General features: G+C 35.5%; 1 protein-coding gene across 1 annotated transcript in view; it reads left to right on the top strand.

Moving 5' to 3' along the window:
* The window catches only part of LOC105392304 (lachesin), a 73,093-nt gene extending 61,692 nt beyond the window's left edge, over window positions 1–11,401 (top strand). The window contains exons 6-9 of the mRNA XM_048621683.1: window positions 8,795–8,926; window positions 9,996–10,115; window positions 10,460–10,639; window positions 11,090–11,401. Of these exons, the coding sequence (XP_048477640.1) occupies window positions 8,795–8,926; window positions 9,996–10,115; window positions 10,460–10,639; window positions 11,090–11,271 (614 nt within the window). The 3' untranslated portion in view covers window positions 11,272–11,401. The remainder of the gene's footprint in view (window positions 1–8,794; window positions 8,927–9,995; window positions 10,116–10,459; window positions 10,640–11,089) is intronic.
* The last annotated feature ends 2,016 nt before the right edge of the window (window positions 11,402–13,417 follow it).

Here is a 13,417-nt window from a genome sequence, read left to right on the forward strand (position 1 = left end):
GTTAAAAATGAATTCTAAAGTTTATAAGTGGTGTGCAGTGCCTCAGTGCAAAAATACATCAGTAACGACACCCAACAAGGTGTTTGTACATGTCCCATACAAGAAAATAATAAGAGATACCTAAATGGTTAAAGCTTGCACGGCGAAACAAACTTCTACGAAATAAACTTCTACGAGTTTAAAACGAGTTTGATTGCTACTTAGTCATATTTATATCTAGTGTTAAAGATAACGTAGCTAGTCACGTAGCCCGCAGAGCCGACGACCGCTGGAGTACAAAGGTTCTGGAGTGGAGACCCCGTGTCGGCAAACGGCGTGTCGGTCGCCCTCCAACCCGTAGGACTGATGATCTGCGGAAGGTAGCGGGAAGCCGCTGGATGCAGATGGCGGGTGACCGTTTGGGGTGGCGATCGTTAGGAGAGGCCTATGTCCAACAGTGGACTACAGAAGGCTGAGAGAGAGAGTTAAAGATAAATACTAATAAAATAAACTTACAAAGAGGTTTTCACGTTTCTAAATTCGGAAGAGCAAAATTCTTTATTTGTTGCAAGCTTGCAAGGAACTCGCCCAACATCAATAAATCGATCCTGGACAAATTTGCACTGTTTGCCTTAACAAAACCTGGTTCCATTGTTAAAGATAGATCTATTCGTGTTATAAAGTCGATAAATCACAAAAACAAATATATATCAATCGTAACGCGCAATCAGTATGTAAGGTAATCAAAACACAGTGAAGCGTACATAAGTATGACGTCATGCGCTGTGATTGGCGTTTCAGTCAAAATGGCCGATTGCAGTATTTTACTCTTTTATTTTATTGAAAATCTTATTAATCTCAATTTTTTAAATAAAACTAAATCAGTTTTTTAAATCCTTTGAATGTGTATTTTCCTCTAAAGTCATTAAATCTTTGATAATGTAATACTGTCGACACGCCTATTAAATAGGTACATACATGAAGGTCATTGAACCTGTACAAAACAGTCTTTAATTTTGTCGACACGAATGCGGTACCTATATACATATTCAGTTAACCCCACGAAAGCTGAATATACTATTACTAAAATCCACAAAACTCATAACAATAATATTCGCTAAACTTACAACAGCCCTTTCCTTTGTCCGTAAGGTACCTACACGTCAGGTACCTAGAACTCACCTACATCCATACCAAATTCATGACACCAATCCCCTTCTATCGTGGGTAAAAGTCACCTTGACATAAGACCCAACTAATCCTATCTTTTCTATGCTGGCAAAATTTATTTGTCATACATAACTAATTCTCATTACACCCCTTTCTCTAGCGTTGAAAGTAGGTATAAATATATCAGCATATAAACATACACCAAACCTATAACAACACTCTTCCTTTATGGTTTAATTAAACCCACATAACGGACTACCTAAATAAATGAGTAAGAAAATTATACAATGCAAAATATTTTAATATGTATACCAGCGCCACCTGTGTTAAAACTCTTGAACTGCAATTAATCATTGATATCTACAGGTAATCAGGTTCGAACATCAAATACAGCTAGCTAACTTCTTCCTGTTGTATCCTTATTTTCCTTTTATTTAAAGGTAAGTAGAAGTATAAAATAACAGTAGACAGACAGTACACTTGGAATTAAACCTAAAATCGGATGCACACAATCAAAATAAATTTGCCATGAGTAGATATATCTCATCCGCCGCTGTGAAACTGACACTTATTAAAATGTGTCTACTATCTACCTATAATATGTGTATATGTATGTATAAATAACAAAAAATCTATTCCCTAGACAATCGTAGTCGTAGAAAAATTAAATAGGTAAACAAGTACTTAGGTACTTACTAAAGTTTGCATTCACCAAAACTTCTGTTAGTTATAGCTACCTACCACGCTAACTTCGAACGGTCTTTGACCTTACTAGTTTATTCTCGTTTACTTAGTAGATACCTACTTTATTTCACTATAGCCTATATTAATTTAATGAAATAATTACAGAAAATGACGCAACATCCATGCGCCAAACCTACCAGTTTCAAGTGCACCATGGTAAGATCGGTATAAATGAACCATGTAAAGTGTGCGCAGCTTCTAAATACCAAAATAATAATGACAGGACGCTACCTATAACCTATTTGATTGTTTTACTAATGCATTTGTAGGCAACCTACACGTATTTTAAGATTTTTAAGCACACTAAGTTTGAATGCAACAAATTTGTATATAGTAGGGTAAAAGTACCACATATCGGCACTTCAAATGTTTCAAGCAAAATGTATACAAGTATACAAATATTATGCTAAGTTTTTTTTTTTTTTAAAGGGTAAAGTTACCAGTTATTGACCTTTTAAATGGTTCAAATAAAATGTATTACCTAAGTGTACACATTATATTATTTTTTTTTTATTTTTTTTTCTCTAAATGCCAATTTTATTGTACGCCTACACATATGATTTTCCTATTAACGTTTTCTCTCAATCTCCTTCCGTTTCACGGCAACAATTGTAGGCTAAAAGCCTTTTAAGTTTTTGAATAATGCAAAACACAAATAAAATAACGTTCCTAATAACCCGATCCTGTTTCTAATAATTCTGATCACCCTATCCTGGTCTACGGCATATCAATTGTAATATACCCCCCCCTGTAGTGACGCTTCGGACTCTAACCTGCCTATTTGAGACGTATTTTTTTCGCCCTACATCAATTGGAACGGAACTGAAGAGAAGTCTTGTAACGGTATACGTGTTTTGCATTATTCGTTTGGCCAATACGTGATCGTCTAGTCTAGCGGTTAGGACTCTACATTTCCGAAGTAACTCAAGTTCTTCTAGGAGATTGAGAGAATCCCTACCCTAGCACTAATCCCTAGAACCCTAGTTCATAATCCCTAGTTTATCTATTTGTTAGGACAACAGAACAAAGCTCAAGCAATAGTTATTTCTTAAAACATACATGATTTAATTAAACAAAAGTAATTTAAATATATACAAAATTATCTATAAAAAAAGGGTTTTTAATTTGAATAGAAGGTGCGCCCCGCCTCGCACACCCTATGAAGGATGACCAGATCTGTCCACCAGACCCATCTACCTTCTCTAGCCCACTGGCTCTATTCAAACTGTTTTTTTTTGTCAGTCAGTCCCTAGGAAAGGATCTATTGATTGGGATCCAGATGATGTTAATAATATTTTATTCAGCTTCACAATTCAGCACGGATATCTCCTGAGCCTACTTAAGTATTTATTCGACACGGATATTTCCTGAGTCTACTTATGCATTTATTCGACACGGACACTTCCTGAGTCTACTTAATGTATCAATAATGTGTAATAGTTATTCGGCACGGATAGTTCCTGAGCCTACTTCTGTATCCAGAACATGCAATAATTATTCGGCACGGATATTTCCTGAGCCTACTCTTGTATTTTCGACACGGATATTCCCTGAGTCTACTTATACATTTATTCGACACGGATATTTCCTGAGTCTACTTAATAATGTGTAATAGTTATTTGGCAAGGATATCTTATGTATCCATAATGTGTAATAGTTATTCGGCACGGATATTTCCTGAACCTACTCTTGTATTTTCGACACGGATATTCCCTGAGTCTACTCATACATTTATTCCACACGGATATTTCCTGAGTCTACTCATGTATATCGTCACAGTACAATGTCTTCCAATAATGGACATAATTAGAATATAATTACTATCTCCTATTTCAGCTTGTGTCAAGAGCAATCACTCAAATGTATCTCTATATTGTAGATCTCAGAGTTATGTGACAATTAATATTTTATCGATGCTGGCTTGTGTCTACCATGGTACCTACAAGTTGTTCGAGGTGGTTTCCCTGCCTCTAATTAACTTCATCACAGTAAAGCTCAACATTACTTATTAATAACTAACTGTCATCATCTCCTCCTGTATATAGTATGTATATTGGTCAGTTTGTAAGAAGAATCCAATTCAGCAACTGCTTTCCTTCACCCAAGCTGATAAGAAGTCATTTCAATTTATTTATCGGTAGTAAGTAACTCATGTACTATGAAAATATTTTCCTATCTTATTCAAAACTTGGTAAATTTTATTTAGAATAGAATACAGTTGAAACTCTTATGGTCGCCAATCGCCTCAATGACCCTAATTATAAATTTTGTTTAATATTATCAACATCTTATCCAAACCCAAATCAATAATTATTTATATTAGCAGAATTAAAGGAGAATAATAAGTATAATAAATTATTACTAATCACTTAATATGTAAAAGTTGTCATGGTCACAGTCAATAATATATAGCCAATGATACCCATTTAACCTTCAAAAGTAAAATTGCATGAATATTAACTATGGAAATATTTATTTTATCTTTTCCAAATATTTCAGTTAACTTAAAATAGTGTTAGTGCTCCTATGGCCGCCATCCAACACATTGACCCTACGGGTATAAGTATCTAATTGAAGGTATTTATTTTATTTAATCAGACAAGTAGATAACTTTAGTAAAAGTAAAGTTGGTGCTCAACTAGGTCGGCAATTGACTCATTGACCCTATTATTTATAATTTTGTTTAATATTCTTAACATCTTTTCCAAAGCAAAATCAATCTTTATTTATATTAATAAAAGGGTATAATGCAGGTTTTTAAGTATTATACATTATCATTAACTTGCTGAATATATAAGAATTGTCTTAGTCACAGTCAGTCAGGTACAAGTTATGGCCAATGTAACCATTGAATAAAAGGAATACTTACTAAATTACATGAATTCTATTCTGTTTTCTGATACATAACTAGTAATTGAGGTACTGAAGTAAATACCTATTGAATTCCAATAAAGCAAACTTTACATACTTAGGTGGGTAAGTAAATACCAAAATCATATCTATCACATCAATGAGTAAGAGGCCTAGATCCACTAACTATACATCAATAACATTCACCACACATGAGATACAAAAGGATAGCATGTTTTTCAATTCAATAACCTACTCTCCCACAGTCTAAACCTACTTGCTTAGCATCTAACTGGTTTGAAGATGAAATGCATTTTATACAAACCCACATTTTACACAATGTACCTAGTATCAAATACCTAGTAAGTAAGTATAAATTTAGAATCTGGGTTTCTTAGTTCTGAACTAATGTTTTGAAAGTAGATTTGTTTTGCAAACAATACCACACTGGTGTCCCTTAAATGTATATTAGTTTTGTTGCTGCCTAATTGTTAAAGTATGTTTTTTTTTTTTTTTTATGATGAACAATACTTCAAATACTTGAATTTACCAAGTGTAGCTAAATCCATAATAAAACCATAGAGAATCATTAAAATAGTGAATCACACAAGTACACACAGTAATTATTCAAGTAGAAACATAGTATTTTATGAAAATATGGTTCGGCCCATTTTTATCCCGGTGGAAAAATGGTTAAAATCATTTCAAATATTAAGAATACAAGTAATAAGTAATGTTTATAATAACCACTCTTAGAGAATCAAAGTACATTGAGCTAGCTGTAAGATTTTTTTTTAATTAATTAAGTACATAATAGAAATGCTCATTCAAATAAGAATACAATTTTGCTAAATGGATTCATAGTTTAGTATGAATAATCTGAAGCATATTCTTCATTCTGGTTTCAAGACTGAATAGATAAGTACATGCTTACATGAGAACTAGGTGGAGTTGGTAGAAATATGTTTATATTGTGTATCTCAGGAGATAAGTAAATAAGTACCGACTACCTAGGAATATGAATGCCTTGTAACCTAAACAATTTCAGAATGATCTAATAAGTTACCTAATAGATTTACTTAGATTGCAAGTACTTATCACTGAATAGTATTCCACATAATTATGTTATATATGTGATGAATCATCCATTATTAATACTCAGGTACTTATTCAGATTGTTGTGTAGGCCTAGTAAGTTTGTAAACCAAATATGTTGGAACATAGGTTATGATCCACCACAATGAAACATAGGTACACCTAATGGTCTGTATTTTCCTAATTACTGTTCTTTACTGGGTAGGCAAAGATTGCTGGGTGAAACAATTTCAGGTAGATAGAATGCTGTGAGTAAAAGTAACATACTTAAATACTTGAGTCATTAGTCATCATCTCAATAGAACATACTATTCAATATCTGTAATATATTGATATACTTAAGTAACTAAGTTTATTCCTTCCAGGTAAACAAACATAGCTTGATGAAACAAGCGGAGTAATTTTCCCTTAGTTGAATAAATATAAATAAATAAATAAATATGTGGGGACATCTCACACACGGTCATCCGACCCCAAGCTAGGCAGAACCTGTGTTATGGGTGTCGGACAACTGATATATCTACACAAATACATAGATAGATAGATACTAAATATAAATATCAACAACCAAGACCCGAGTACAAATATCTGTCTGTAAACAAATATTTGCCCCTGCCGGGAATCGAACCCGGGACCTTCGGCATAGCAGTCAGGGTCACTAACCACTACGCCATTCGGTCGTCAATGTGAATGTACTTATACTTGTAAATTGATTGTTTTATGTGATAGAATCTTTAAGGCTGATTGATGAAGTAAAAGGTGGTTTCCTTGGGTCTCTCCTAATAAGCCTAGGTACCCTAGCAGCCTTCAATTTCAAAATGGCCAAGAAGCTTAACAATAAATAATGGGGAACAATTGGATTTTTAGGTTATGAAAAATATTCTAATTTTGAAACCAGAACAAAGTAGACAGATATTCTAATATAAAGAATGGGGTGAAGTATAGATATGCTGTGATACCTCTAAATAGTGGTTATGACAAAACCCTATCGACACTTAGCTGAGGATCCTGAGGCGCCGCCGCCGGCCGGTCGAAGCTGCAAAACCACCCCGCCATAAAATACACTTCCACTCTCACTCCCATATGCAAACGCTCCATCCTATCACCCGAAACTCCACGAGAAGACCAAGGGCGAGTTTTCTTCCCGAATCCTATTTATAGCCTCCCTGACCCTCGACTCCCTCTTCTTTTTTTTCCTTCCCGGTTCATCCATCGAACTTTATCGATTCAACCCCATCCCTCAGATCCTAGACTACCGGTGGCGCCACTGAGCTAGACAATAACACAACTATTAAATATTTTTAAGGTAATAAACCGATGAACTATTGTTCTATAATTATTGATAATTAATATTATTATTATTTAACTAGTATTTACTAATTTTAAGTCCTGATTTGATTAATTAGAACTAAAAGATACTCAGTTGAGCGTCAAGGAGGCGTAGTACGTAAAGTGTCGCGTAAATTCGTGTTGTGCAAATCTGATCCTCATAATAATAACTTATCACTATGGCGTCATTCATTTCAATAATCAAACAATAATTAACAGAGCCGTATAAACGGTTGAACCATAATATAACCGAATCTAGTATGATATCTCTTTAAACTCTAGGCGTCAACAATAAGACTTGTACTTATTCTAGGTATCTGTCGATTCGAACGACACAACACCCCCCGAACATTACCATATAAGGAAATGCGTCATCGAGTCTAACCCACTAGATGGCACTAGTGTGGCATTTCTACATCGCGATATGGTTGTGTTTTCCAACCAGCGTATAGTCTTATTTTGCTTATAATAAAAATTTCGCCAATCAATACATAAATATTGTAACAATGTATAAGTCTGCTACGGACGGACTATGTTCCGTTACAGTATGCAATCATCAGTTAAAAACAGAAAACCTCACACTATCATGATTTTATCTAACCTTAGGTGAAAGAGTGACTGCCTACTTGAACCCTTAGGACTAACACGTTATATGATAATCAAAGGTTATAGGTATGATACGAATGTATTATTTAATCCTATCCTAATATATTTTGTTGTTGAGACAATAAATATTTTATATAAAAACAGATTTTCAACTTCTATGTCACTATCTATCAGGTTTGGTTTCCATTACCCAATTCATTGGTTTTAACTAACTTAGAAGAAAGAAGGAAGTTATCTATTGGTCTTTTATGTATTTTACTACTAACCACGGCATATAAATTAGTTTAATATTCAAGTTCAACATTATTGAATTTCTATTGAATACACTTAAATTACTTAACGAAAAATAGTAGTGTCGGGTCGGTGTGTAGGTAGTTATATGATATTCGAAATAACTTAACTGTTATAAGTTATAATTCATAGTTGACATGTTCAGTTTCAAAGACCTTTCCCAAGTGTTTAGTGTTTATCGGCGTTTCTGCTCCATAAAACATGAAGTATGGCCACGGAGTTTAATTTCTCTCTACGCCAAGTTTATCATCTTGGCGGAATATTAGACATTTAATACAGGTTTTTGTAAAAGTGGCATAGTAAGCTGAAATGGGTTGACTAAAAAAAACACTGATAAGTACTTTAATAGTCACGTGACTTTTGATTACTTTTTTGAGGATTATTTTTTTCACGAATTCCCAAAAGTCGTAGAACAACAGTTGTTAAGGATACCCCCTCTAATTTTATCATGTCACTTTTCCAACAATGTGTAATGTCTATCCGTATATGACCACTCCATATTCATATAAGTAGCATTCACATAATCTATACGCGTCCGTTCCTCGCGCCAGATTCGGGTTCGAATCCCGGCGCTGACGTTCTTTGGAGTTTAAGTACATTGTATACCATCGGTCTTGCGGTGAAGGAAAACATCGTGAGGATACCTGCATATCTAGATTTAGTACAACAAAGTAGTCATGCCCAATTAAGGGTTAAGGACAAGGTCTTCTATCCCGTTCATTTGTTCCAGTGGTGGACTCCCACCGCGGGGAGACGCTGGAGCTGTCCCACGTGCAGCGCGCGGACATGGGCAACTACTACTGCATCGCCAGCAACGGGGTCCCGCCCAGCGTCAGCCGCCGGTACAGCGTGCAGGTGCACTGTGAGTTCTATATCTTACACGCTAAGAGTCAGTTTTGATTGATACGTTGTGGGCAGATTGATACATTGTGGGCAACTACTACTGCATCGCCAGCAACGGGGTCCCGCCCGGCGTCAGCCGTCGGTACAGCGTGCAGGTGCACTGTGAGTTCTATTTGTTACACGCTAAGAGTGAGTTTAGATTGATACATTGTGGGCAACTACTACTGCATCGCCAGCAACGGGGTCCCGCCCGGCGTCAGCCGCCGGTACAGCGTGCAGGTGCACTGTGAGTTCTATTTGTTATTAGACAAGAGTGAGTTTAGATTGATACATTGCGGGCAACTACTACTGCATCGCCAGCAACGGAATGCCCCCGAGTGTCAGCCGCCGGCAGTACTCCGTTCAGTTCAGTTCAGTGCACTGTGAGTTCTATTTGTTACACGCTAAGAGTGAGTTTAGATTGATACATTGTGTCATCTACTAGTGCATAGTGAGCAACAGGGTGCCGCCCAGCGCCATGAAGCGGCTAGATACATTAAACCATTATTAAAAGTTACAAAACGTTATAAAATAATGAAACTACATATTATTTCATAACACATCGGGGCCGCCGCCGTTGCATGGAAAATATGTAAATAATTTAACGTTTTATGTTATATTAAACAGATAATTCCGGGAATTTTATTCTAACGTTACATCATGATATTGCGATAATCATATTAATTGTTGATGAGTCAGCAAATATGCACTTCGCTTGTGATATTTGCTTTTCTTATTACTCGAGGAATTAAAGTTTCAAGAATCTATTATTTAAAAAAAGTGTTATAAACAATAACTGAGTAGGCTTTTCCATTAAACATGCGGGAATTTTAATATTGAATATCTTGATGGCAACATAACACACTAGTGCAAGAGAAACTTCACTCATAAAATTCCACTCTGTATAATTATGATGAGTTCTGCTTTAGTAATTCAATTGAATACCGCCATTCAATGAACGACCCTGATTCAACCAGATGACTGCAACATATACATAATAATAATAAGGACCTTGAAAATAACAATAACACCCTCTTTCCCCCTCGCAGTCCTACCACAGGTAAAAGTGACGAACCAGCTAGTGGGTGCGCCGCCGGGCAGCGACGTGGAGCTGCAGTGCTACATCGAGGCCTCTCCTAAAGCCATGAACTCCTGGTACCGGGAAGACGGTGAGTATTGTAAGTTTACATGCGATTTACTTGTTAATGTTGTTGTATTTACATAGTTCACATAACCGTTTTCTAAAGCCACGTTTCAGGTTAGTATATCGGTTGTATTTTTTTGAGTGTATTGATCTCCTTTGTGTATTTTGTTCAATAGATATACATACCTGCCTATTTAATGTTGTTTTGCTTACGTAGCACTATTCTCGCGTATTTATAGATTTAATGTACGCGGCTCTACTAGAATGCAGGTGTTTATTAGGTACTATTATTACGATATGAGCGTCCGGCTCTATTCTTACTCTTTTATTTTCATCAAATCAGGTCATTTAACGTCATCTTCTCCACAGCTCTAGTCAGCGACAAGATCCTCGAGAACCCCAAGTTCCGGATCACCGAGAAGGCTCTGAACGCGTTCTCTCTGTGGATGAACCTTACAATCCGTGCGCTGGCACCAGGAGACTATGGGACGTATGTGTGCGCGTCGGTCAATGCGCTCGGGAAGATGGAGAGCCAAGTCAGCTTGCATAGTGAGTTTGGGTTTTTATATTGAGGTAAAAATTGAAAAGACAGTCAGGTTTTCAAATGTCTTGTGTGATATTTGGATGGATGTCTTTCAGCTATCGAATTGATGTGACCGATTACCTACTAGATACCAGTGAAATGTAAAGTAAACTGTGTGAGTGTAGACCCGCATGGCGAATAATCGGTTAATTGTAGCAAACAAATATTGTAATTCTAAATGATCTAGCAGAATATTGCATAGGTACAATTAATTATCTCCATTAATTGGACATTGGCAGGGCTACTCCTTAGCTTATAAGTGAAAATCGTTAGAACTGGAGTTTCATTAGTCTTCGTGAAAAGCATTCGCCAGTTAGACTAATTCACCGTCCCTGTCTGTTGTTACTCTGGGAGACTCCATTCCTGCGTCCCCAACAAATATATCTCCAAAAACTTACCACCTCCTTTCCCCACAGGGCTAGAGTTGAGCATGAACGGCTTCGGGGCAGAAGAGCCCATGGTCTCCGGCGCGGCGTGGCAGCGGACCCGGTCTACTTCGTCCCGCGCGCGCCCCGCCTCGTCCCAGCTCACGCACCATCTACCGCCGCCGCTCTATGCTCTCCTGGTAGTTGTCGTCAGATACTTCTATACGTTCTAAAGTCTGATTGTCTGTGTCTGTGCTGTATGTTATTCCTTGCCTTAGTGGAACTGTCATGACTATGTGGATCTCATGTTATTTTGAAGTTTAACTTGTTAAATTTTAATGGGTTTCTATGTAGCTAATATTATTGGAGATACCACAAAAATACTGACCTAGGTTCAAAATCATAAACCGATTTCAGCTGAGTATACCCTGAGGTACCTATAATTAGCGAAGAATCCTTAAACATTCTCAGTTCTCAGCTGATAATAGATGTAAATTTGATACTTTGTAAGTCTGAGATAAATTATTACTTTAAGGCTCAAGGTATTTAACTATAACAACATAATATATTCCTGAACTTAACTTTATATAAATCTTTAAAATATAGATAACATAACATTATAAAGTCGTAAAGATGAACGTAGAACAGGCTGTCACTACTCTAAAGTGTATTTCTGAAGACGTCTTTATTTTGGCGATTGAAATAAATGGGAAACTCAGTGGTAAGTATTTTACTAACTCAGACAGGACAAGTTTATTATTTGTCAAACTTAGTATTGCTGTTTTAGCGTAATGTTGTAAATATAGCATTAAAATGTTCATAAATCTAAATATATTCATGTAAAATATACCTATTTAATTATTTAATATAAATTATGATCACGTGAAAACAGAAAATATATCTTTGTTTCAAAGTATTACTTATTATGGACTATTATTATACATTAATTGTGCTAGTAAAAATCTGATTGAATTAGGTAGGTAATTGCTAAATTCAAAATATTTTAACGTTAGCTGATATAGTTTGTAATAACATTACTGTCTGTATTTATATTAAACAGAACAGATTTATTGTATTTATGTTCATACTCATAAATCATATTCTATAAAAATATCTATGTCATTTATTTTATAAAATAAACTAAAATTATTTGGTTTACGACAATATAATAATAATTATAGTTAATTTTATAAGTGAGTAACACTACAGGATTATACAGTATAAATAATACACAGTCTGTTATCTCTGTATTGGTATACTGCGATTCACGTCATTGAACTAAGGTGACACAACAATGCAGCTTAGGTACTATATGAAATACTATAAAAGTGTCACAGTATAATTGGTCAACTTACATGGATTCTACCTAACTATTTGAGTAGGAGATAAATGCATTTACATTATGTGCATGCCCAAACAATCAGATAAAAAAACTAAGACTTGAAATCAAACTCATACTTACTGAGTTATATTAGAATATCAAAACTATCTAGCGTAATTATATTTATATAATCAATAGGTCTGTCTAGACATTGGTTACAACATAAGCTATACATGTACCTATATTTTATGGCATTGATGTTTCTTATTCTTTGTCCTAAATTGTAAATAATGACTATTCCCTTGTGCTATATTGTTACGTTGACTTTGACAATAAATGTTAACTTACGATTAACGTTAAGAAATATATTAAATGTCCTCATAATGTATATGTATCTTTATTTTCAGTAGGTTATAAAATGAAACAGGTAATTTGAACAGTTTTCAGAAAGGTAGCGGGAAATGCCTGGTTTTCATTGGGGTTTCCCGTCAAAACTAAGACCATATTTTTTTAAGAAAGTTACGATATCAAAAATAATCACACGACATAAACAGCACTACTCGTAAACATCCAAGAGCCGAGACCAAAATATTTGCGTTTTAACAAGATCTTTGTTCCAATTGTACCTATTTATTTAGTTACAACTTACAGGTATACACAATAGGTAAAAGCTCCTAAAGTGCACTCTGAAAGCCTTTTCACAATAATTTTATTTCCAAAAGCTCCAAAAGTACGGAACAACACGAAAGAAATAAGTCAAATCGCGCGCCGTAGCAGCAGACAGGGTACAATCATGATGAATAGTGTAAGCGGCAAGTGAGTCTAATGCATTTTTCGTGTTGCACTTGAATTAATGCGGAGGTTTTATTCTACGCGAGTGTACCGCGCGTCCACTCCGTGTAATGACCGTGAAATAAGATCGATGGGGTTTATAATGTCGACTTTGGTGAATTGGTATTCGTGTGGCGCTTCGTCCTTCCGACTCGTATTTGCAGTATTATACGTTATACTGTTATAAAAGATGGTATCCCCTTTATTGAATCATGTGTAGGAAATAT

This window comes from Plutella xylostella, chromosome 6 (genome assembly GCF_932276165.1).
Source record: "Plutella xylostella chromosome 6, ilPluXylo3.1, whole genome shotgun sequence".
NCBI lineage: Eukaryota > Metazoa > Arthropoda > Insecta > Lepidoptera > Plutellidae > Plutella > Plutella xylostella.